The 25,203-nt window shown below is 41.2% G+C and overlaps 1 protein-coding gene across 8 annotated transcripts in view; it reads right to left on the bottom strand.

The window, feature by feature from the left end:
- PTPRM (protein tyrosine phosphatase receptor type M) overlaps positions 1-25,203 on the bottom strand; it is an 824,073-nt gene that overhangs the window by 20,534 nt on the left and 778,336 nt on the right. For 4 of the 8 annotated variants that reach the window (XM_081079013.1, XM_081079014.1, XM_081079016.1 and 1 more), the window contains 7 exons: positions 12,964-13,080; positions 12,206-12,256; positions 8,379-8,533; positions 7,976-8,111; positions 6,001-6,150; positions 5,055-5,228; positions 3,908-4,039 (listed from right to left, as the gene is read on the bottom strand). In XM_081079013.1, coding sequence (XP_080935139.1) covers positions 3,908-4,039; positions 5,055-5,228; positions 6,001-6,150; positions 7,976-8,111; positions 8,379-8,533; positions 12,206-12,256; positions 12,964-13,080 — 915 coding nt within the window. The remainder of the gene's footprint in view (positions 1-3,907; positions 4,040-5,054; positions 5,229-6,000; positions 6,151-7,975; positions 8,112-8,378; positions 8,534-12,205; positions 12,257-12,963; positions 13,081-25,203) is intronic. The other 4 variants (XM_081079020.1, XM_081079015.1, XM_081079017.1 and 1 more) reach the window with 1 other exon arrangement.

Genomic DNA, 25,203 nt, shown 5'->3' with positions numbered 1-25,203 from the left:
CCTTGGTTTGCTGCTTGGATACTGGAGGCATCTTCAAGCCCAGTGTGGTGGCGGCCATCTGTAGATTGCTTTGTGGCTCATGCCAGGTGGCCTCAGGAACGGCACAGGCTACAGGTGAACTTGGCCTGCAGCAGGACCCCTCTCAGGAGGTCCTGGGGTTGGCCAGCTTCAGACTGAACTGGAGCACCACCTGGCTGCCTCCAAGGATGACACACTCAATAGGAAGACTGGGCAGCTACCAGAGCGCTGACAAAGTGAATCCTTCTCTGTAGAGCATTGCAAAACCGCTCCTCCAGTGTAGTCAAGGCCAGTCCTCATAACCAATCAGCCCGAGGGTCAAAAACTCCCAGTGATGTGTAAACAGCAACCACAGCTCAACTACAACAGGAGGGCACACACAACCCACACAAGGGACACACCTGGAGCACCAGGCTCAGGCGACTTGGGAGACTGCACCACTGGTTCCCACAAGACATGTACTACATATGGCCACTCTACTAAGACTGGGAGACATAGCATCCCTACTTAATACATAGAAACAAACACAAGGTGGCAACCACAATGGGGAGACAATGAAACATGTCCCAAAGGAAAGAAAAGAATGAAGCTCCAGAAAAAGAACTGAACAAAATGTATACAAGCAATCTACCACATGAAGAATTCAAAACGCTGGTTATAAGGATGCTCAATGATCTCAGGGAAAACTTTAACAGAGATAGGAAACATAAAAATAGAAATAGAAAGCATAAAAAGAACCAGACAGAAATAAAGAATACAATAACTGTAATGAAGAATACATTATTGGGAATTGACAGTAGGTTAGATGACGCAGAGGATGGAATCAGTGATTTAGAAGATAAGGTAGAAGAAAACACCCAAAGAGAACAGCAAAAAAAAAAAATAAATAAATAAAAATAAAAATAAAAAATAAAAAAAATGAGAACAGTTTAAGGGGCCCCTGGGATAATTAAGTGTACCAACATTTGCATCATATGGATACCAAAAGGAGAAGAGCTCCTTTTGGTATAGCAAGGAATGGAAAACCTATTCGAAGAAATAATGATGAAAACTTGCCTATCCTGATAAAGGAAACTGACATACAACCAGGAAGCACAGAGTCCCAAACAAGATGAATCAAAGAAGCCCACACCAAGAAACATCATAATTAAAATGCCAAACATTAAAGACAAAGAAAGAATTTTAAAAGCAGCAAGAGAAGAGCAGTTAGTTACTTACAAGAAAGCTCCCATAAGAGTGTCAGCTGATTTCTCAATAGAAACACTGTAGGCCAGAAGGTATTGGTAGGAAATATTTAAAGTGATGAAAAGTAAGGAACTGCAACCAAGATTACTCTACCCAGGAAAGCTGTCATTTAGAATCAAAGGACACATAAAGAGCTTCCCAGACAAGAAAAAGCTAAAGGAGTTCATCAGCCTCAAGCCAGTATTACAAGGAATGTTAGAAGGACTTCTTTAAGATGAAAAAAAAGAGAAAAATATGAATAATAAAATGGCAATAACTATGAATCTATCAACAATTATTTTAAATGTAAATGAAGTAAATGCTCCAATCAAAAGATAGGGTGGCTGAACAGAAAAGAAAACCTTTATATATGCTGCTTATAAGAGACTCACTTCACCTTGCAAAGCACACACAGACTGAAAGTAAAGGAATAGGAAAAAGATATTTCATGAAAAGGGAAATGAAAAACAAAAAAGCTGTGGTAGCAGTACTTATACCAGACAAAACAGACTTTAAAACAAAGGCTATAAAAGAGACAAAGAAGGACCCAGTAATTCCACTTCTGGGTATTTATCTGAAGAAACCCAAAATGCTACTTCGAGGGGATGTATGTATCCACATATTCATTGCAGCATTATTTACAATAGCCAAGATATGGAAGCAACCTGGGTATCCATCAATGGATGAATGGATAAAGAGTAAGAGGTACATACTGTGTTTCCCCGAAAATAAGACCTAGCTGGACAATCAGCTCTAATGAATCTTGTGGAGCAAAAATTAATATGAGACCCGGTCTTATTTTACTATAAGACTGGGTATAATATAATATAATATAATCATATCATATCATATCATATCATATCATATCATATCATATCGGGTATAATATAATACGATATATACCAGGTCTTATATTAATTTTTGCTCCAAAAGATGCATTAGAGCCGATTTTCCGGATAGGTCTTATTTTCAGGGAAACACGGTATATACAATGGAATATTGCTCGGCTATGAAGGGAATGGGTTCTTGCCATCTGCGGCAGCATGAATGGACCTGAAAGGTATCATGCTGAGTGGAGAGTGTCAGACAGAGAGAGGCAGAGGCAATGTAATTTTGCTTATATGTGGACTCAAACAAGACAGAAACAAACTCATAGGTATAGAGAACATTTTGATGATTGCCAGATGGGAAGGGGGTTATAGATAGGTGAAAAAGAGGAGGGGATTAAGAAGTACAAATTGATTGTTACACAATTGTCTTGGGGATGTAGGGTACAGCATAGGAATATAGTCAATAATATTTAATGTAACTATGTATGGTGTCAGATGGGTACTACATTTATCGGCGTGATAGATGGGAGGAGGGTTTGGGGGGCAGGGTGAAAAAGGTGAAGGGATTAGAAAGTACAAATTGGTAGTTACAAAATGGTCATGGGAATGTAAAGTAAAGCATAAGGAATATAATCAAAAATATGCTAATAACTATGTATAGTACCAGGTGGGTACTAAACTAGTCAGGGGGATCACATCTTAAATTATATAAATGTCTAACTATATGTTGTACATCTGAAATTAATATGTTGTACATCTGAAATTAATATAAAATAATATTGAATGTCAACTGTAATTGAAAAAATTTTAAAAATGGGGGAAAGTAAAGGGGAATAAGAGGTTCAAATTTTCAAATATAAAACAAGTCATGGGGATGTAATGTACAGCATAGAGAATATAGTCAATAATATTGCAATAGTTTGGGACAGTGTCAGATTTGGTGGACTTATCATGGTGATCACTTCTTTAGGTAGATAAATGTTGAATAACTATGGTGTACACCTGCAACTGATATAATATTATATGTTAGCTATAGTTAATAAAAATCTTTAAAAAACTCACTAAGTTCAAATTTCTTGTAACTGTCATGGTAGTTAAGCCTGTGACTGGTATAGCCATACCCTAAAGCAAGAAATTCAGCTCCTAAAGGCCTAATGCTTGCCTGACAAGTCCCTTTAAGAAAATGTTCCTAATGTCATCATTAATATGAGTCATCACTGTCCATCTATCTCTTTTTATGTTTAAGAAGAGAAGCTATGCAAAAGCCACATTTATCATTCTCAGCGCTTATACCTTCAAGTTGCAGTTTTATTTATTTTTAATAACTTTATCAAAGAGTTGACAAAACTGATTGCTGTCCCTTAAATCGCCTGTCAGTCTCCACTGTTACCCCACCGTGACGATCTCCCCGATGGAATCAAGGGCTGTGTTAGATGCTGATGTCCTTTCTTCATGGCTCTCTGTTTGCTTGCTCTGATTTTGGTTTTGTGATGTTCACATTCCTAAACAGATTCTCTTCCTCTGCCCATTCCCTCGCCACCTCCCTACAGTCAGTATTTCCATCCTTTGGGAACAGCCCAATTTCTAACCCTGTCTTGCCCTGTCACTTCCACCATTTTGATTTCAGCTTTTCTTTTTTGGTTTCAGACAACTTTTTGCCTCAACCCCTAATTCCAACTGATTTTTAACATTCATGTTTCAGCATCACTGGTTTACAATCCTTGCCTGGCTTTTGTGACCTGGCACTGGAGCCCACACTTCTCAATGTGCAAACAAAGCAAACACGGATTTGACCCTGGGCACAAGCTCTGACTGCAATAATTCATGAGTCTCACCTGGGCTGGATCCACGTCATTGAGCATAACTACAGACGTGCAGTGATAATCCAGGACCAGTCTCCAGAAGTCTTTCACTGTGTTTGGCAACGGATGCTGGGTGACTATAAAAGCTGAAGGCTGTTTATAGCTCTGCAAACACAAATAAGAAAGATCCAAATATACCAGGAAAATGTGAAGGGAGGAAGCTAAGTTAGTTTGTACACATACAAATTTGAGACATAAAACACTGGCCATATTTAACAATTGTTGAATTCTATCATCAGTTTCAACCCCCAAGTACAGTAAATATAAACTTATCTGCAGAATAATGATGATAAAATAAATATTTTCACTTTGATTCTAGGAAAACAATAAGTATCTCAAAATTTTTTTTGCTATTTTTGATAGAAAAGCAATATTGGCCTTATATGTAATTATTTTAATGGAGAAAGTTTAACTTAAAAAGTATGCATAATTAAAACAGTTCTGTTTGTCTTAAAACTCTTCCCTTGTCATTTATATATGTGATGGTGTTACTTATTCCTGACATAAAAGGATACACATGTTTTTTGTAACTCTGGAGAACTTCAAACAAGTTTAATACTCTTTTACAGATATCATACCAATAGAATTAAAATTTCCATATTAGCACTGAAAATATCCATTCCCTTTTCCCATCATTTGAATCGCAAATATTCATTCAGTTAGAAGTAAATGAATTGACAGGAAGTAATGAATTGTGTATTGTCTGTACTGACAGGCAATTCCCCCCCCCCCATGTTAATTACTGCCTAAATTAGGAGGAAAGGGAACCAAAATAATGTTGGAGACCATATTATCCCACTTCACTGCCTTAGTGACTTAATGGCTGCCTCTTGCTCTTTGGCCAGCAGGTTAAAAATTTAAGTGCTCAGAGACATGTTTCATTTATCAATACTTTGGGACTGGTGGTTTCTGAGGCCAAGAACGGTGCTGACACAAAAACATATGTGAAGTCTGAAACGTACTTTGTTGAAAAAATAGTTCATGTCTTAAAACAAAACAAAACAAAAACCAGGGCAGATGAGTTGAAGGGGAAGACCCAGACCACATTTGGCCATCTTCCCAGATCCTCCCCCTTGAGAAAAATCTTTGTCTCCTTCCGCAGGAAGGTAACCAGGCTTACGTCCATGAGGGCAGCATTGATGTAGTTGCTGCTCTCCCCGTCAATGGTGATGAGGAAAGGCAGGCAGCGGTCTGGGGGAAGGATGTCCATGCACCGGTTTTTCTCATGGTTCCTGGGCAGAAGCGCGATGCTACAATCTTCCACACGCAGTGTCGGCGTTACCATGTTCAGTGTCTATGTGACAAAACACAGACACATGGGGAAGAGATCGCTGGGCAGACATTGTCCTGAGTTCAGACTTTAGTAGATCCAAGTTTCTTGCAGCTGACTACAAGATGGTCCCCTCCCCACCTTCCCCATCCCCCTATTTGCACAGTTACATTTTTATTTCTCTTTTCTCTCGTTGGATTTTGTCCACAAACAGCGCCCATCAGACATAAGGGCCATTGTGGGATTAAGTACCATCCAGTCTGACTAGAGCTAGATATCTGGATACTTGGGAGTAAGAGGTTGGGTAGAATTTGGCCTAGAGCTAGGTACATTTAGACCGAAAGTGAGTATAAGGAATCCAATAACGAACTCCTGCCCAGCAAATACTCTGAATGCACTTGCTTGCTTTGTGCCATCCATGTGGCACTCTGGGACTGTCTGCTGTCTGCTTTTAAAGGAGGGAAATGGCTCTGCTAGACCCATGGCTCTCAACCAAGGTAACTTTGCCCCGAGGGGACACTGGCAATGTCCACAGACATTTTTGGTTGTCACAACTGATATGGTGGATGTGTCCTGGTATCCAGCGGGTAGTGCCTATGGGTACCAGGACACGAGAGCCCCACAGCAAAGAGATATCCATCCCCAACTGCCAATATCGCCAAGGCTGAGAAATGCTGTGTTGCCTCAAGGGATCAAGATAATGACAAACCAATAATAATAATACAAAAGATCTGACTTAGAGATATTTCATAAGGAGCAAAGTCAGTCATTCACCCCTCCCTTTAGCATGACTTACCCGGAATTCCTCTTTAATTTGGCTTGAATTTGTCTGTGGATCCAGTTTGTTCATGTCATAATACAGAGACCTGACTTGGGAAGCAGGGATGGACGTGTCTCCACAAAGACAGGCTTCTAGGATGGCATCGTGGATAAACACATATTGCTCCTGGTGAAGCAGATGGGACGAGTTAGTATTAGGTTGGTACAAAAGTACTGGCAGTTTAAAAGGTTAAAAATAATTGTAAAAACTGCAATTCGTTTTGCATGAACCTAACAGAGAAGCCAAGGTAACCCGAGAGATCTAGAGAAGGAGGGAAGACGGCCCCATGTGGTCAAGATAATGGAACAGGAGCCTATCACACACCAAGGGAAATCAAGTGTGAGGCCCTTACCGCTAGGAGACGGGTACTCCCCACATGGCTTAGCTGGCACGTTACTGAATGGCCATGTGTGGCAGTGTAACGGGAGGGAGAGACACATGGGCTCAATGCACAAATATTATATGGACCGATTAAAGCCACTCAGACACTGATAAATACCACAACGAGCACTAATGCTAGAGTAACTGTGAGAACTAAAATACTTCTATCATTCTGATCCCACAAGTCTGAAACTCAGTATTTCATGTGAGGAAATGAGCAGAATCTTATCTATCTATAATGAAAAGAGAATTTGCTAACCAAATTAATAATGCAAAGGGAAACTTGACATTGCTGTGAAAATAAACAGTTCTGAGCACTTAAAACTACTTATTTTGAAACATTAGTTAATGTGATCATTATGAAAGTCCTTGTGTGTCCAGAAAAGAGCTCTTATTTGTATGTACACGATATCTACAGTGTAAAAATGGGTCCTCTAACTCACAATTGGCACTCAGTTTCCCCAAAATTAATTACTAAAGTTCTACCATATTTATTATTGACCTTTAATTACGAGATGCAAAAAAGTCTCATTACTTTTTACTTTAATTTCTATAAATAACTAGCACTCAATTCTCAAAAACACCCCACTGCTATTAAACAACACCTTAAAAAAGATGAAATGAGAAAGGGGACATGGCAACATTTGATCACTTGTAAAGTACATTAAAAATACATTATTATCATTACTATCTAAAGAAAAAAAAAGACCATGAAATGAACCACTTAAAGTGTACAATTCAGTGGCATTTTGCAAGTTCACAATGTTGTGCAATTGTCACCTCCATCAGGTTTCTCCATTTATAGTATGTGCTATTTTTCTTTATGTTAACTAAAAAAAAGGAATTTCGTTTCCCTGTAGCTTGTGTAAACTATGCACAATCAAAATGTAAATGACCCTAATTTGTTCTACTTCATGAATTTTTCCAGGTGGTGGGTGTAATGCTTACTTAAAACAATCAAACATTAGTAAAATTATGAATTTCCTGGGAGCAGGATGTAATACTTTTCCTCAAAAACTTAGATTCCTGATATACTTTGAATTCCACTTGATAGAAGTACTAGTTGGAACAGAGTGAAATGAGTAAATTCTCACGATGTCAGGTCACTGGGTAGAATTTTTAGGAACAGTAGAAGAACAAAATCTACAGACATTACCCTTGAGACACTTGGAAAATGCCTGGCTACTCTCAGGAGTGGTCTTAGTTTGGTTACCCGCTAGTTTAAAAGACATAATAAAAAGAAATGGTATTGAAACCCTGAAAGCTTAATGTAGAGACTCTACTAGGTTCCTTGACACAGAAGCATAAGCAAATATAAGCTCCTGGCTACAGATTCTGTTACCTGAGAGACTCCTGGCCTTTTTTATTCATTTATGAAAGGAAAAACAAAAGGAAGAAGAGGAAGGGAGCAAGGGAAGGAAGATTGTCAGGTATATCACTTTTTATTCTAGGATGTTTTGACGATAGAATTGCCAGTTTCTTTTCCCTTTGGCTCTGGGAGGTGGGGATGCAGGAGAGGCAGTGGGGACCAAGCCAGAGGACTGATGGGGGTTGCTGGGGAGCACAGTACCTCCGTTTGCACCATGTTCACTCTCCGGGACCGCAGCTCCCTGACACAGTTATAGATGTCCACCACCCCTTCCCTTTCTGCCATGTCCAACATGATGTCAATAACAATGAAACAGCCAGTCCTCCCGGCGCCAGCACTGAAAGAATGGAGAGAGAGGTCTGTCAGTGGAGGTAAAAAGGATCCCTGTGCTGCTGCTGCTTCTTTTAAAAAAAATTTATTTTGGTGAAATGCACATCACATAAAATGAACCACTTAAAGTGTACAATTCAGTGGCATTTTGTACCTTCACAATGTTGTGCAACCATCACCTCCATCAGGTTCCAAAATATCTTCAGCACCCCAAAGGAGACCCGTACCCACTGCCCACTGTGCGTCTTCCAGAGGCTCTGGGTATGCTGCTTACCTGCAGTGTACCACCAGTGGGCCTGCGTTGGGTGGGCTTTTCGATTTGACCTGCCGGACGAATCCCAGCAACCCTGTGGCATGGTAAGGGACCCCGTGATCCGGCCAGCCAGTGAAGTGAAACTGTCTGATCTCTCGGATTTCATGAATGCCCCTCTGCCATTATCAGTCAGCACAAGCAGGAAGAGAACAAAGGAAAATACATGATGATTAACCAGGAGAGCGCCAAGTACCCTTTGTAGGTTAGTAAGTCTAGTGCTAGGAAACTATGAACTGCTGTGAAGAAGGTCATACTTAGATTTCACACGCACGTTCAAAGCCTCAGGCACGAAAGGGGAGGTGATGTATGGAGAAAATGCTAATTGTCAGATGCCGTTTCCAGCAAATGGATGGATCTCTGATTCCTTGAAATTCCTTTCTAAAAGTACTGTGTTAACAGTTTGTGTCACTTAGGTCCTGTGGTGTGAGGTGAGTTCACAAAAAAGAGGCACAGAATAGGGACCTGAAGGAATTAAAAGGTATCTGTGTCCTCAGGGTATCAGCTACCGAAATGCAAAACCCTTGTTCTGTCTCTTCCGCATTCTGGTACCTTTGTCCCAGGTCCCTGAGCAGCGTACACACTGTGGATGCAGAGAGAATGTCACTGGACGAAAGCATGACCACTTTCCAACTAGATAGGTCAGAGAATTAATGTTCATTTGCAACTCAGTTTGTTAGGTTTCTCTTTTTAATTTGGGTTAACACTTAATCCATTCATCCATTCCCCAATCATCTGATCAAAGGCAATGCTTCAGACATGATGCCAGGTGCTGGAGTCACAGAGACATGCACAATGCCTCTTGTCTTCAAGTGGCCATCACAGTTGGCTTGGGGGAAACAGCCATGTAAGCAAATGTAAATCATGGAAGTCAAATTTGGTTGTAATTCTAAGTTCGATCAGTAAGTGAAATGGGAGAGTTGCCTGCTGTTGAACTGAAGGGAAGGCAGAAGGAAAGACTTCAAGATTTTTAATTTTTTTTATTTACTCATTTTGAGAAAAATTAAGTTGATTTATAGCTATCATTTTCTTTTTCTAACTATGAGCCTATGTATTAAGACTTTGGCTTAAAGCCAAAGTCTGTTTGGAAAACAAAAATTACTTCCAGAATCAAGGCTGGATGTAAATTTGGGATCAGATTTAATTTCCTTCCTTCTCTCATTTGATGACGGTTTACTGAATACCATTTTTGCATTAGGTCCCAGGTTCGGTTTTTTTTTTTATCTTAACATTAAATACCCACTAACCTTATCACATTACTATCAGTCATTGTTCACACATACTTAGGGAGCAAAGAAGAAATTCAGATTTTTTATGTGCTTTGAAAGACTAGAAGAGGCAAATGAGTATAGATTTTAAGAAAGAATTGTTTGCTATCAGTGTATTAACATGTCTTAGTTTAATAACCCACAAATGCTGAAAGCTTTATTACTCTTTGAAAATCATGCTATTCTTTAATGGAGTTTAAACAGTAAGGAATTAAACTGTCAGGGAGTCACAGATGAAAGTCAACACTGTTATCTGCTAAGCATGCGCCGTGACCCCCGGGTAATATTACTAGGTGCTTAGGAGCCCACATTTCTTTTCACTGAAACCATGGCCACATTTGGCCAGTCCCGAAGTCTCCATGAGAAAATAAAAGGTTTGATCCTGGGTCACCGTCCAAATCCCTAGAGAGCTCCCCTGGTTTTATACATGCAGACGGGGTGTGGGGTGGTCCCATGAAGTAAGGGAAGCCTATGATACGTATTTATTTATTCCAAAGAAAACCAATATTTCTTCCACAAACTGTTTTTTATTTTTTGAGAACTACCCCTTTTAGCTCTACTAGTTTTCAGCTCCAGCATCCCCAAGTCCCAAACTCTATCCATCAGGAGATGGGCCCCCAACTGATCTCTCTAAAACTCACTTTCTGAGCAAGGTAAATGTCAGTTTCTGGGATGCAGAAAACCTTCTCCCAAAATAAATCTTCACTCTCTTATATGCTCACTACTGACAAGATTAGTAAAGGAAATTGCCTCTGAGCCAATTCTCATTCTTGTTCATTGACAGGGCAGTTTCTCCTGTTGCTGCTTGTAACACACTTGGGGGAAAAATCATAGATGTGCTTAGTGATCACAGCCCAAATACTTTCCAATTTGATATCAATTACATTTTTTGTTTATTTTTCACTATAACAAGCATTAATGCCATATAAAAAAGTGATATTCACTTCATTTCTCATGTAATATAATAAGAAGGAAGAACCCAACACATACAATAGTACCTAGCCCAAAGTGGGTACTTAGTAAATATTTGTGGAATGAATGAATCACTCAGTGCATGCGTTGTCTTTGAGATAGAAGGGCCATAATCTCACTGCCTTCTCTGAGCCCAGGCACCTCCTGGGTAGAGGGAATTCAGTGGCTATTGTCAACTTACTTTTGAACTGTCTTCCTCCTGACACAATGGGTACTATATATTATTTAAAAATATGTTTAGCTTTGAGTCGTCGACATGGGAAAGGAAAGATGACAATCCCATGCAGAACAGGACTTCAACATCAGTTTCAAACTGCAACATGTCTGCATGTTTTGCAGAGTAGAGCCCAAATCCATCTTTTAACCTTAGGTCCCTTGATGCAACATACTCTCAGAATCAGAATTGCAGGATTCTCAAAAGTATATGCTTGATTATATTTTTCTTTCTCTTCTAATGAGAAAGTTTAAAATCTATAAGAAATGATCCATGGAAGTACTAATGATTTGTTGTCCTTAAGGATTCCAATTGCCCAGTTAGAAAATCACTAGCATGTTATTTTGATTTCCCCAAATGCCTCAATAAGCAGCTCGTCCTTTACTTCCTCCTACCACCTCTTCACTGGTTGTCTGATGACTAAAATGAGTGGGTATTTTAAAAACATTTCTGTGCAGCTAGGGATGTAGGAGGGATGTACAATAAGAGGTTAAAAAAAGAGCAAAGGAACAAACAAACCCTTCCTTTAGCAACAGAGATGAATTTTCAGCTTATTAGAGAGCTGAGTACTGTTCAAAGAACTCCATGTTTAAGTGATGGCTTTTGGATGATTTTATTTTTTTAAGAAAAAATATTGAGAGTCTTTTATCATTATCTGTTTTAATGCAGTTATTCATGAGTACTCTTGCCAAGAGTCATACAAAAATCCTCCATATTTCCTCCCCAATCCTGCCTAACAAGGAAAAAACTGACATCAAAGTGTGAGGTTCAGAACTTGAAGAATTGAGTCAACCAGATCTCTACATTCTTTGAAGTCTCCAAGCCTTCTGCTTGCTCATTAAAAAAGACAAGGTAAGAAAAAAAATAGCATGAGAAGCAGATTAAAACAAACTAAAGTCTTTTCAGCCTTGGGATTCTATGACAAATAATGGATTTGAAACCCAAGATAGGTAGTTCAAAATTTAAAGGTAAATTAGCCAATAAGCAAATGCTGCAACATCCTTGATTTCCCAAAACTGGTCTCGTTAATCCAAAAAGTGCTGTGAGTATATATAGTAGAGAGGAAGGCCAAGAGCCAACTGCCCAGCAGTCCACTTACAACCAGGTCCCCCAAGGGGAACTGCCACTGCTAAATGAGTGCAAGCTTTCACAGAACAAATTAACAACAGAATTGCTACATCCAGGGTAACTGTGCTCAGTTCTGGAGAATCCCCTCTTGTGTCACCACTCTTGGACTTCAGACACAAAATCGTGTATCACCTTCATCTAAGGCAAGATGAGGGTTGGAAGGCAGAATGTTTCTCAGCCATATCACCTCCACTTTCCCCACAGCCTACCTGTGACACTTCTCTGGATGGACTGCAGTTTGCTTCACTTCCGGCCCCTCCCTATGTCAGCAGAAAGAAGGGGAATAAGGAAATTCCCTGTTATGCCCTACAGTGTTTCCCAGAGAAGAAGCCCCATCCATGCACATGGGATGAGGCAGAGGAGAGCCAAAGCAGAACATTCACGACCCAACACCAGCAAGTATAAAGGGCTAAAACCAGGATGGGAGTGAGCATGAATGAAGGCGCTGGTTCATGCAAGAGTATCCCATGTATACTTATGTTTCCAGGTAGGTCACTTCTACCTGGAAAATCCATCAGTCCATATGAAACCACAGGCCTGAAAAGCCTCGGGAAGCAGAAGGATTCCAGGAGGAGTCAGGACCTTTGTCTCAACACTGATACTAACTCACTACTGGGAAACCCATATAAACATACAACATGAAGGCATTTATCAAACTGTCTGTAAATGAAAGAGAGAAATAGGGGCTAAGCAATATCAACCAGGTTAAAGAGAAAAAGGAAACAGATAGGTATTATCTTTTGGTTTAGTTGTAAAATATATTCTTATGAAATGGGAATGATTTGCTTCAAAGATGAAACTGAGCTATTACAGAATCAGAGGGAAAGATGTAATCTTGAGAAATCACTAGATAGAGCCTACCTGCATTCATGTGTGACCACGTATAAATTATCCTCGATAAGTTAATGAGGCTATTACCACCAAAGTCTGACCATAGCTTTTCAAAGTACGTAGTGTGAAAACTTACCTTTTCAACAGCAAATGTTCTTATCACATATTCTGCCAGTAGTTCTGTTTCTATCAGGGTAACTTTTATGTCTTTATATATCTCTGTGTCATCTGGCCAGTATTTGCAGCATTTGACCTTTAGAAAACACAAAGGAAATAAAGGGTTTAGGGTTGTTTTTTGTTTTTTGAGTTCCCCAAATGATGGGTCACAGTATGGTTTATAGGATAAAATTTGCACACAAAAACAGAAGTTAAGCTGTATAATCCAGAGCAAGGCTTATTTTTTTAGATCATGTATGCTTTTTTTCTCCCCGGGGAAAAGAACAAAATTTGAGTTGTAGGAGGAGTGAAGTCTAGGAAACCGGTCTAAAGTTAACAAATTGTATTTATACTGCAAATATCCCAGTTACGGTAACCGTTCATTTCCTGTTTATCTTCACTCAGGGAATGACCTGGAAAAAAAAAACTATAAAAGGTAGTTTGCAATATTTTAGCTTCTCTGAATTTTAAATTCCTTTTAGTTTCAGAAATCGACTGAACATTTTTGAGAAGGAGTAGGAAGGAAATCAAAGCCAAAGGTAAGATTAGAGATTTTTTTTTTTTTTTTTTACGTGAAGAAGGAAGCAGCTATGTGGTTTTCCCAAGTTAGAATTACAGATACATTTTAATCTAAGTAAAATCAATATACAAAACTTGGCAAATGTGAACACAACCTTTCTGTATTGCTGAAAGCCTGTAATCGAAAGATTTTTCAAGTGGAAGAAATTTGTTAGACTTGGCCCCTCCGAGCAAATTGGTTTTTCATTCAGTGGCTCTTCCAGACTTCAGCAAAAGCTTGGGATGAAGGAAGAGCAGGAGGAGGCTGGGCAGAGCCATGCAGATGTCCCTGGGGCTCTGTCCTTAGTTTCTGTTGCTTTGTCCTGAATTCCTGGCAGCTTCATCTGCTCCTGTCACCACTTCTCCATGGATGAACTTGTGTACCTCTGGCCCTATTTCTCCAAGTGCTAAATTTGATTTTTAACTTCTTTTGTGGGCATTTCCTAAAAGAATTCTTTGTCTTACATCAACTGCTTCCCTCCTCACTCCCTATGTTAATGACACTACGATTTCCCCAATCACTCAGGCACAAAACCCAGTGATTTCTTCTCCAAAACCCAATCAATTGCTAAGTCTAAGAAGTTTATGAAATCTCTCTCAAATGTTTTCCAACTCTATTCCTTCTGCCACAAACTTATTTCAGGCTCTGGTATTTTTCTGAATGTACATTCTATACCCATCAGTACCAGAAAAACCATTCCCAATGGCATTTACTTGCTCTGCTCTATAAGCTTCTGTTTCCAACTATTACTCATGAAATTAAATAGAAATTAAAATCAGCCCAGCATGTAAGGATCTTTTTTATTTGGCCACAACTAGAGTTTTCATCCTTATCTTTTAGTACTCTTTCTAGCCACATATATCTTATGTGTAAAGACAGGTGGTCTGCCTGGTCCCAAAACAGATCTCATGATCCAGACTCCTACTCATGCTATTCCTTCTGTTTATGTTTTCCTCCCACCCATATCTTCCCAGCTAAAAATTTTAACCATTCTTCAAAGTATATCTCAAATGCCACACCCTTCAAAGTCTTTCCTCCATAGATGTGAGCTCTCTCTTTGATTCTCTGATAAAGTGTGCGTGTTCTGCTAGTATGACACCGTTCTTACACGATCTGAAATCTGCTTATTACCTGCCAGGATGTAAAGGGCACTGTATTGGTTATTTCTGCAAATCCCGCAACATCTGGCAACTCTAATTTCACTTATAGAATGTCTAGTTACTTTCACAATGCTAGTTAACAAAGATGCTTCTGCGGTACATGATGGAGTCTCCTTTATGTTGGTGGACTTGCTTTTACCTTTTTGTGACTTCAGTTATGCAAGGAGGGGTAGTGGATAGATATAAAGCTACCAATAGAGCATGTAAGTACACTTCTAAAGTTAAACAATTCTTGATGGAATGAATAAACAAGGCAAAACCCCATGTATTTCTCCTAAAATTACAAGAGCACAGGACACACACCTGAAACCTATAGTATATTAGGTAATCTTATCTAAAACAAAAGTATCTTTTTAGGATGCAATCGATATAGGACATATTGTATGGTCACCTTCTATTTTATCTCCTTACCCTCCCCGTTCCCCAACTTTCAAGAAATGAGTGTGGGGGACTTCTTGGAGTCAGGAAGAGCAAAAACCCCTCCAATGTATAGAAAACCGAGTTTCTCTTTGGGACTGTTCTTCCAATTCCCTTGGGAAAGCTTGGGTTCCTTGGGAAATCTGATCCTGTCACACTCTCCCCTCCGGATACAGCCTGGTGTCCCCTCGCGTTGGTGGCAGGAAGCAGTCACGAGGCCCAGAGGTTGCAGAGGGCCAGCCTCGTCCCTGCAGGACACGTGCCAGTGCTCTGCCAGTGAAGAGAAGGAGCCATGAAAAGAAACGCGGTCTGCTCCCAACCGCTCGGCAAGATGCTAACTCCGCGCCTAAAACGAGCGGTAATTAGAAAGGAAGCCTAGGGGTTGCTTCCTTCCAGAACGTGTTTACAGGCTCAGCCTTCTGTGCACAGCACCTGGGTGGGCGGGCCCAGAAGTGGCGGACGAGCCATTTCCAATCCCGCCCTCCTCATCTCATCTCCCAGAATATCCTGAAATGTTTTGCCACATCTGTTTTTAGCCTGCTAAAAACCTTTTTAAATTGGGTTTTTTAGTATCTTTTTAACAACTTGAATTTGTGTCAAGTTATAATTTTGCTTAAAAGAAAAAAAAAGAAGAGGAATGTATGCTTCTTTCCGGATGCAGACTTTCCATGCCTGAGGAGTTTGGGATTTGAGTCACCTCCTGGCTTCCGAGGTCTACATGCAGAGATGAGACCAAGGATTTGGGGGCGCCTGTTGCAGAAGAACCAGGCACTCCTCCCTTCTGATAACGTGCCTCCCACTCATTCTAATCGCCTAAGGCATCACACTGCAGGCCAGAAAGCGAGGCCCCCATCCGGCAAATTACCTGCATGCCCCAGCGCTGGTTCCATCGGGCCATCCATCAGGCACCGGCTAACTGAGACCTGCTGTCTGCCATCACAGGGGAGGGCTGCAGGGGAGCACGATGTGGTCCCTGCCTTGACGGGATCATCGTTGGCTTTAAAATTCACAAACATGAAGCAGTACAGAAAGTATAACTCCAGGATTTCTAACTGCCCCCCAAAAAAACTCGTGCAGGTGGGTCATTTTTAACTGCAGCCCAGATGATCGCCATATACAATAAAGTCAGAAGATCCCTGGTGGGCTGGAACTATAGCTCCCCAGGATGGCAGCACATTATCATCATCTTCTGGGCATCCCAACATGGCTACAGCAGTGGTTCTCAAACTTCAGAGGCATTAGAATCCCCTGCAGAGCCTTTTACAACAAGCTGCGCCCCACCCTGGAGCTTCTGATTCAGCAGGTCTGAAGACATGGGGCCCATTCCACTAAGCTCCCAGATGCTGCGGCTGAGCTGAGGGCCACACTTTGAGTAGCAAGGATTTAAAAACAACACAATTTGACTGCAGAGTCTGGCTTCTGTTAAGGCTGATATGAGTTTGCGTAAGTCACTTAAGTTTGCTTAAGGTTTTTCATCTGTAAAGAGGGGATAATTTCAGTTCCTATCTCAAAGTGATCGAAGATTAAGTCAGGGATTGCCCAATTTTTCTGCACATTATAATCACTTGGCGGGGGAGGAGAGTGTATTAAATTTCCAAGCCCAGGCCACACTCCAGACCAATTAAATAATAATTTCTAGGGTAAGATAGAGGCATCCATAGTTTCCCATACCTCCCCAGGAGACTCCCAAGGACACATAAGTTTAGGAACAACTGGATTACGTGATAAAATGCGATTAAAACATCTACCCCAGTGGGGGTTCATTGTAAGTGCTCAAAAAATGGAAATTCTTATTTTTATTATGGGATAATTTTGTGATCTGGACTCTAGGTGACCACAGGAATTGAGAGGGGAAGGGGCCCACAGGGCCTAGAAAGGTGACAGGGCTTTCTGGAGAAGAGGGAACACCAAGCATTGACAACTGTGCCAGCTTTATGCTGGGAAAACCACAGGTGAAAACAAAACAAAAGGAAACTCCAGCGCTGCCTTTAAAGCTCTTTCCTGCAAACCTTGTTCAGGGACGGAGAAGATCTGCGAGAGTGGTTGGCAGGTCTATTCTCCCCCTAAGGTGGTTTGATGAACTCCCAGAAGAAATTAGGAAATGGTGTCTGATTTGTGGGGAGGAGATTCATATCAAATGGAGCTGTGAGGCATCACAGAGACAGCCAGTTTCCAAACACTCATTTTCAAGATCATTACAACTGCCATACATAAGCCTTTCATGCTTGGATTTCGCCGTTTGGAATCACTGCGTTCTCACAACTATGGGCTGGTCAGCATCCCCTTTTCTTCCATTTCTTCATGTCCTTAAATGAAGAAACAAAAGGCAGACCCAAGGAGGGCAACTGACTTGTTCCAAGGAATAAGCTAGAACGTGTGGAGGGAGAGGCTACAGACCCAGGCTTGGCTCCAAGTGCAGGGCTTGGGAGGATGGAACTGAAGGTGAATCATACTTTCTTCAGTCTTGCCAGGTCTGGTGTCAGGAACAGATGCCAAGTAGGAAGTCTTGAAATGACTTTAGCTTCCTTGCCTTTTGGGGGGTGAGAGAGGGATGAAGGGGCAGGGAGAACAGAAGCACACTCTGAAACCATCACTCATTTTTGTCCTTGATCACAAATTGCTGTTTCTGCTGGTGCCCTCCTCATCATCAACTCCAACGCTCAGCATGAAGGAAGCTCGGGTAGAAGGCAAAGGTTTGTTTGTGTGTATGGTCCAAGGACTCATTTTGCTAAGAAACCCACGATTAAGAAGGATGAAGGAATTGGATGTTCGCTCTTTGGCTGGAGGCACCATAGTGTGATCTAACAAACATAACTTTTAAGGGATAGTAGGGAGGAGAAAGAAAAAGGCACTAAATTTTGATTCCTCAGGGTTTTTCAACAGCCTCTCTCTCTCTCTCCCCTCCCTCCCTCCCTCTCTCTCTAGAAAGAGACATCCAAAGAGAGAGTGACCATGGTTCTATTAATAGTTGTGCTCAGGGCCAGCTGAGTGCAGCTTTGATGGACATACTGGAGAGCAAGAGCAAAAATGCTGCTTGCTATGAAGTACAGTTACCAAAAAGAGCCCCAGCCAAGAGCAGCTGCCAGTGAGGTTTCTAAGAGAACAGATTTATTGTATCCCTCATTTTTTTTCACAGCGCTCTCACAGCCATAAAAACATCCACTCATTTAAATATCCGGAAAATACTGATTGTGTTGGTCTCTGTGTGATGAAGTAGATGGAAATGCATTTGCTTTTTTCTTGCTCTCTTGTGATGTTGCAGCCAGTGACTTATACCCTTGCACCTCAGTTTTGTCATCCATGATATGGGATGGTAGCATTGCCTTCTTTGGGAGGTTGTGAAGATTAAATGAGATAATATGCATAAAGGGTTGTATAAGGAACTACCTGGCTTACAATAGATTTCCTAGTTCCTCCCTCCCACAGCTGCTTCATTGGACCCTGTGGCCTCCCTTGGGCAACACCCTTGAAGCCGATTTCAAAACTGGCACTAAATCAAGAGCTTCTGAAGGTCTGGATAGTTTGAATTTGGGAAAATCACTGCATAGCCTGAGTAAATCCCATTTCACACCTTCAGGCTCCTGTCTGAAGTTCCTCCCATATGGTTTCTGGTTTTCTATCTGGTCTTCCAACTGCATCTATTAATTAGTATTATTAATTGACGGACATATCATGTTTACGATACACACAAGGTCACATCCATGTCTATAATTTTTGTTTTCATCAGCTGTACAGAAACAGGTAGCCTGATGCCTCTTGTGGAATTGTAGGCATCATCTTACAAACCACTGGAGAAATTTATCTCGTTCCTTTTCTCTCTTAACACATGTGGACAAAAGGGGTTCCATCCAATTAGGTGAGAAAGAATCAGCACTTTGAAGAAACACGTTTATCCAGACTGCTTGTTCCTCAGCTTATCCAACAGATTTGGTTTTGACTTTTAGCCATTTCCCAAATGTAAATCCTCATGCCAAAGGAGGGAGATTTGCCAACCATCGAAGACAATAAAAATTGTCACATATTCTAAAGATTATTTTGAAAGAAGAGTTTCAGAAATCTTTTGAGCAATGACAACATTATTAGGATACATGTACTGTATATGTATTTCCCGAGATGTATTAGAGGTGACATTTCTTCAGAGTGATATCTGATATATCTTTGAGAAACAGGATCTGTATTTTCTCTCACTGGCAATCTCCACATGTCTTGGGGTAACAATTTAGATCTACATAAGACGTTATAGTTTATCAAGTTTTAGATCTGTTGACTCTGTGCAAGTCACAGAACCGCTCTGGCTAGACCACAGGAAGTTACAATCATCCCAAGTCCTAACATTATCTGACCACATGCCACCTCACACTAATTTTGTGGGGGACATTGTGTCATTCCTATTTTATAAAAACATAATCTGAAGCTAGGAGAGGTTAAGAGACAGGACTGGAAGATTGAAGGGATCAAATCATGGCTGCAATTCGGCAGAGCCTGTGTTTAAGCTCAGGGAGGTGCGCATGGGCTGCCTGCCATTTAGCCGTGAAGGCCCATGATGACCAGGGCCCAGTCCAAGCACTGCTGGGGTACAGAAAGGAATGAGTTATGCTTCTGATGCTCATGAAAAGACAAATGTATAAACAACAAACTTAACTCAGGGAAGAATGAGAGGCAAGCTTAGTGGTCAGGAGCACACTCTTTAGTCACAATGGCTGGATTCAAAGCTGGCGCCATTTATTGGCTGTGTGACCTTGGACACCTTATTTAACCTCTCTGTGGCTCCATTTTTCCATTTGTGGAATGGGGATCACAATAGAGTTAACTACATTCTTGGTTGTAAAGCTCTTAGAACATGCTTGGCAAAGGAGACTGTTATAGAAGAGATAAAAAAGATGAAGTATTGTTTTTATAGGTGGATGGAAGGGGGAGGCATTCTCCATTGAGGAAGATGGCAGAGGGCATCTACCAGAAGCCTGAGTGGTCCTGGTCCTTGTTGGGTGGGAGCCTGGAAGAATGGGGTCCTCCCGACAGTAGTAGGTTACAGTCCCATTTCATGATTTCTAGCTGCTTTTGCACTGTCCTTGCTGATCTTCTTTTGTGCTGTGTTTTAAAATAACAGGAATGGTTGGGACAGAAAGTGTATAGAAGAGGTAGAGAATGCAGTAAATGGATTTCTGCAGGATCAGCATTTTTAAAGGGTACTAGTTCCTTAGTGTGAGTGCCCATAATCACCGAACCCCCTTGGGGCTCTCAGCAACTGGGCACACTGTCCTGCTGGGGTGGGCTGCTCAGTGCAGAGTGCAAACTGGATGCTGGAATGCATGTGTGAGTGGGCTTGGCAGTGGGCAGCGAGGAGCCGCTGGCTGCCCAGGTACATGTGTGACGTATCTCTGTCACTAGCTGTTGAGTAGACAGCTGTGGCCTGTTGCCACCAGAAGCAAGGTGGGGTGATCGCAGAACAGAACACCTCAGGGTTCCTAGAGCAGGTGAACTCAGGGGCTGGGCCTTCTGCATCTCTCAGGTTGCCAGGATGTGACTTCTTGGACTGAGTTATAGACCTGGAAATGTTCTCAAAACACACCACCCCCAACTCTCCTCTCTCTCTCTCTTTCTCTCTCTCTCTCTCCTCCCCCCACCCCCAGGTAGACGGATAACATTATATTTTTAAGGACCACTGATAAAGAAGGTTTCCCCAACCTCTCTTAAAAACAAACTTGATGACACAGTGTGGTGTAATGGAAAGAAGACTGGTGTTTGGGAGGGCTTAGGGCTAATTCTAGCTGTATTACAATCTATCCATGTGACCTTCTGCAAGTCACAGAACCATTTCAGTCCTTACTTTCCTTTTTTGCAAAAGAGGATAGTAGACCACATGACTGTCAAAATGATTCCAAATCGGAGAATTATCCAATTACATGACTCTAGAATGAGGTTCTTTGGAAGCCATATAGCATAATGGTCAGGAGAGGGGTTCTGGAGTTCCAATCCCAGGGGTGATACCTACGAGCTGCACCACCTTGGACCAGTTTCTTAACCTCTGAAAGCTTCAGTCTATTATGTGGGAAACTGGGATAACAATAATGCCTATATCATAGGGTCACCATGAGGGTCTAAAGACCCACCATGTCAGCAAGAGCGTGAGAAATTTCCACCATTAGTAGTAGTTGCCATTGGTGCCACCTGACCATTGCGCCAGCACTTCTATTATCAAGAAGGGAACGGTTCACAGAATAGAGCTCCAGGCATTCTATTTATTATAAGATATCACACTTCATGGTCCATACCAGGATTAGGAAGACAATTACTTTTAAATTCAAAAACTCTAATTTGTGTTAAATCCCCCTGAAATAGTCTGAGGTGCACACTAACTTTTTGGGGAGGTGAATGGCTCTAGGGTGGAGGAAGCATAAAAGAGGAACAAACAAAAGGCACAAGTACCCCTGGCTCTCAGTATCTTCACCTTTTCTATTGCCCTCTTCCTTAGGTTATCACAGGGATTGCTAAATAGAGCAAAATATAGAAGAAGATAGTGACAGGAACAGCTGACTCGCCTAATTCTTGACTAAGCATCAGACAAGTAATTCTAAACATGTTAAGTATGGGATTCAACGAGTTGAATGGATTAAAACTCCCACAGATTTTCTTGATTTTGGATTCTCTCCCCTACACTGTCAGAAGAGAATCTATCTTTGGTGAGGTGAGGAAAGTAACAACTTTTTGTAAAACTAAGAATTCTCTGTCCATCTGGAATTTTAAGTGAAAAGGGCTCTGCTTTTGTTTCATACTACACAGCCCAAAGCTAAAAGATGTAAACCCAGTGTTAGCTTCTTAAATATCTATTTCACCCCTACTTCTCATATTCCATACTGCGGGTGTTATTCTCCACTCTGTCACAGCACAGCACTCCACTCTGTCTTCAGCACTTTCCTGGAAGACGTGGCTCCTTTTTAGTAACTTCTAACAGGTAACCCAGTGAAATCCTTGGTAGTTCACTCATGTCACTTCCTGTCCTCACTACTGGCTATGTGACCAGTCAGTCCACTTCTGTAATCCAGCAGCACCTCCACAGTTTTCAAATCATGTTACTCAAATGCACATTGCTTGACCCTGAGGTTTACCGGATAAGGAAGCAGTTTACTTGACACCTTCTTGTCAGGTGTGAAAGGGCTTCTTCTTTTCTTCTTTTTTTTAAAAAATTAAGGTTTGTTGGGGTGACAATGGTTAGTAAAGTTACACAGGTTTCAAATGTATAATTCTGTAATACATCATCTATATATCACATTGTGTGTTCACCACCCAGAGCGAAAGGGCTTCTTTAATTGTATATTTTACATTAGAGAAGAGTTCAGAGCTGCCCGCTTTCTCATTGCTAGAAACCTGTTCCCAGAGAAATGGGGCACTAGCTTAGCCATAAACCGTTGTCCTACTCTAGTCTTACACATATGGCAGATACTTTCAGAGGAAACGTTCTGAAAGCAGTGAATTCTGCTTGTCTGTTAGTCTATGGAATTAAAATATTCTTTACTTAAATTCCTTAATTACTTAAAGTAAAGCAAAGATACGGATATCTTGCCACTTGGTTAATCTGAAAGAAACTGTATAAAGACTATAAAACCACGCAGTGAATTATTCTGCCTTCTTGGCCTTCTGCTCCTGGGAAGCCCCTTGCATTTTCTCACATATTTACTTAGCCAGATAACCTCAAGCATCCAAGAAGAGACAGAGCAAGGCCTTAGAGGATGAAGTTAGCAGAGCTGGAAAGTAAAAAAGGGAAAAAAAAATTCTGCATTCAAGACAGGACATCATTTGCTGTTTTCCAACACGTTATTCAAGAACAGGCTATACCTATAGTGTGCAAAGTGAAGCAAAAACCCCAATGTTCAAGAGCTCACGTGAGCAGTACAGAGGAGGGCTATTGCAGCTCTGAGACCCTCTCATATTGCATCCAATTACACTGCCAAGGAACTACAGATGTACGCTGCCCACGCAGGTACAAATGTGACTGGGGCTATGCTATAAAAACTCTTAGGCTATGGCACATTGGTCCCAGGGCACTTGTCCATCTGCTACACATTCAGGCCCCCTACTTCTTAAGCACTTTCTAGACAGACACTAGGGCAGGTGACCACCGACATGCACCCCAAAGACAACGGCAGATAAAGTGAGAAGTGACAGAGTGGGTACAGAGGATCCAAGCCCAGACCAGTGAAATGGTGACCACACAGCAAGTCCAGGCACAGGTGGACATGAGGATGTTCCAGGGCTGGGCAACTGGCAAAGCAACAGGTCTCGACAACGGTGACCATGAAAGCAGGTGCCCCGACAGTCATCTCCGTGGGTTCAGCTTGAGAATGTTTAAGAGCTGATCTGCACGCAGCTCAGAGCTACCTGGGGCGCCAGGAGAGTGTGTTCTGAGTGTGATTCAGACTTGCAGATTTACTTTGATCCTGCAATACCCTCCCACTGTGGCAATATTAGAGATGCCGGCTATGGGAGCATCAGGTGACTTACAGTACAGAAAGAATTGTCCCCGAGGTCTATTTTATAATTTATCGATACTTGGGTAAGAATAACTATGCTGTTTGTTTATTTAAGAGACATAATGGATTAGGCTAAATTGCCGAGAACTTAATTCAAAAGGGTTAATTAGGTAGGCTAAATGTAGATAGATTTCTGTCATATAAACAAAGCTGTATCACACCGTAATGACCATGTTATAGGTATATGTGTGACTTTAGATTTCAGTCTGTTCTCCCAATGTGGAATAAACCAAGGGAAGGAGAGCAGTAAACAGAAAATTTCCTTGTGTGAAGTAGCTTATTTTGCACTAGCTTAAATGTTCCTTTGTAATTATTTTTCCACCTCTTCAAAAACATTCACTGAATACTTTCTGTGTGTCCAGCCTTTTGGGATTCACAGATAAAATAACCTAGTCTTTACTAACAATAGTGGAACCCAAGGTGTTTGGTTCCTTCTTGTATACAAGTGTATGGCATTCTATAATTGTATGATAACTGTCTTAAAGGCAGGGGTCCTCTCTTCTGTTGTTCTGGCCCTTACCTGCAGGAGGTTGGGAGGCCACCTGACACTACGTAACGAGTTGCACGTGCACCACAAGAGCCACGAGACAGGAATAGACTCCACGGGCTTGAAGTTTCTAACACTGACAACAGCAAAGATGAGGGAGGAGTGAGAAAAAGATATGAGAGTAACCCTGTGTTCCCCACAGGAAATTCACTAATTCACTGTGACAACCCATGCAAAATTCAGAAGGAAAGAGACAATGGTCTGCACTCAGAACAAATAACAGTTTGCTATTCGCAACAAGGCAAAGAATGTATCTGAAAGTGAGGTAAGGATGTGTGACCAAGGGAGTGTGAGTGTGTGTGAGTGAAGGTGTGTGTGTGTGTGATGCACATGACTGTTCATAAAGTTTTATCAGGTACAGGAAATGCCGAACTTGTGAAAAGGATGTAGCCTGGTGATATCCATGTAAGCATGTGAGGGCGGGGAATACCCAGCCTTAAAACCTGCACACACACACACACACGTGCACACACACACACGCACACACACATTTATTTTTCAGGAACACTATCAGAATAAAGTTTACAAAAGTTGGGTTTAACATTACAGAAATGAAATTTTATATAAGAAACCTCATTACTGTAAGCTTAAAATGCAATACTTAGTATTTAATTTAAAATACTTAATAAGATTAAAGAATAAAGTTAGGTGATCTCCTCCTGGCTTTATTTTGAGAGTATCTGTTTCCCTTTAGTCTCACATTTTTCAAAATCACCACCCAATTTGGTAGTCAATGGAGTGTTCCCTAGGTGAATGAATTTGCTTTACAATTGTATCTGTTTTTGGTTGTCCTTTAAACCACAGTTTACCTTTCCATTAAATAGATTTGCCATCAAACTTGGATTGATGGACATTAAGTGACAATGATGATTCTCTATTGATTTTTTTTGGAGGGGAGGTAAAATAACTACTTCTGTACACAAGGAGTCTTCCAGATATAAAAGTTACACCTGCAGTCACACAGAACACGATGGGTGTGCATAGATACTTTAGTCAGTGACTCCAAGAG

Source organism: Rhinolophus hipposideros, assembly GCF_964194185.1.
Source record: "Rhinolophus hipposideros genome assembly, chromosome: 17".
Classification (NCBI taxonomy): domain Eukaryota; kingdom Metazoa; phylum Chordata; class Mammalia; order Chiroptera; family Rhinolophidae; genus Rhinolophus; species Rhinolophus hipposideros.
The sequence above is the reverse complement of the archived record's forward strand: the minus strand, read 5'-3'. Positions and strand labels throughout refer to the sequence as shown.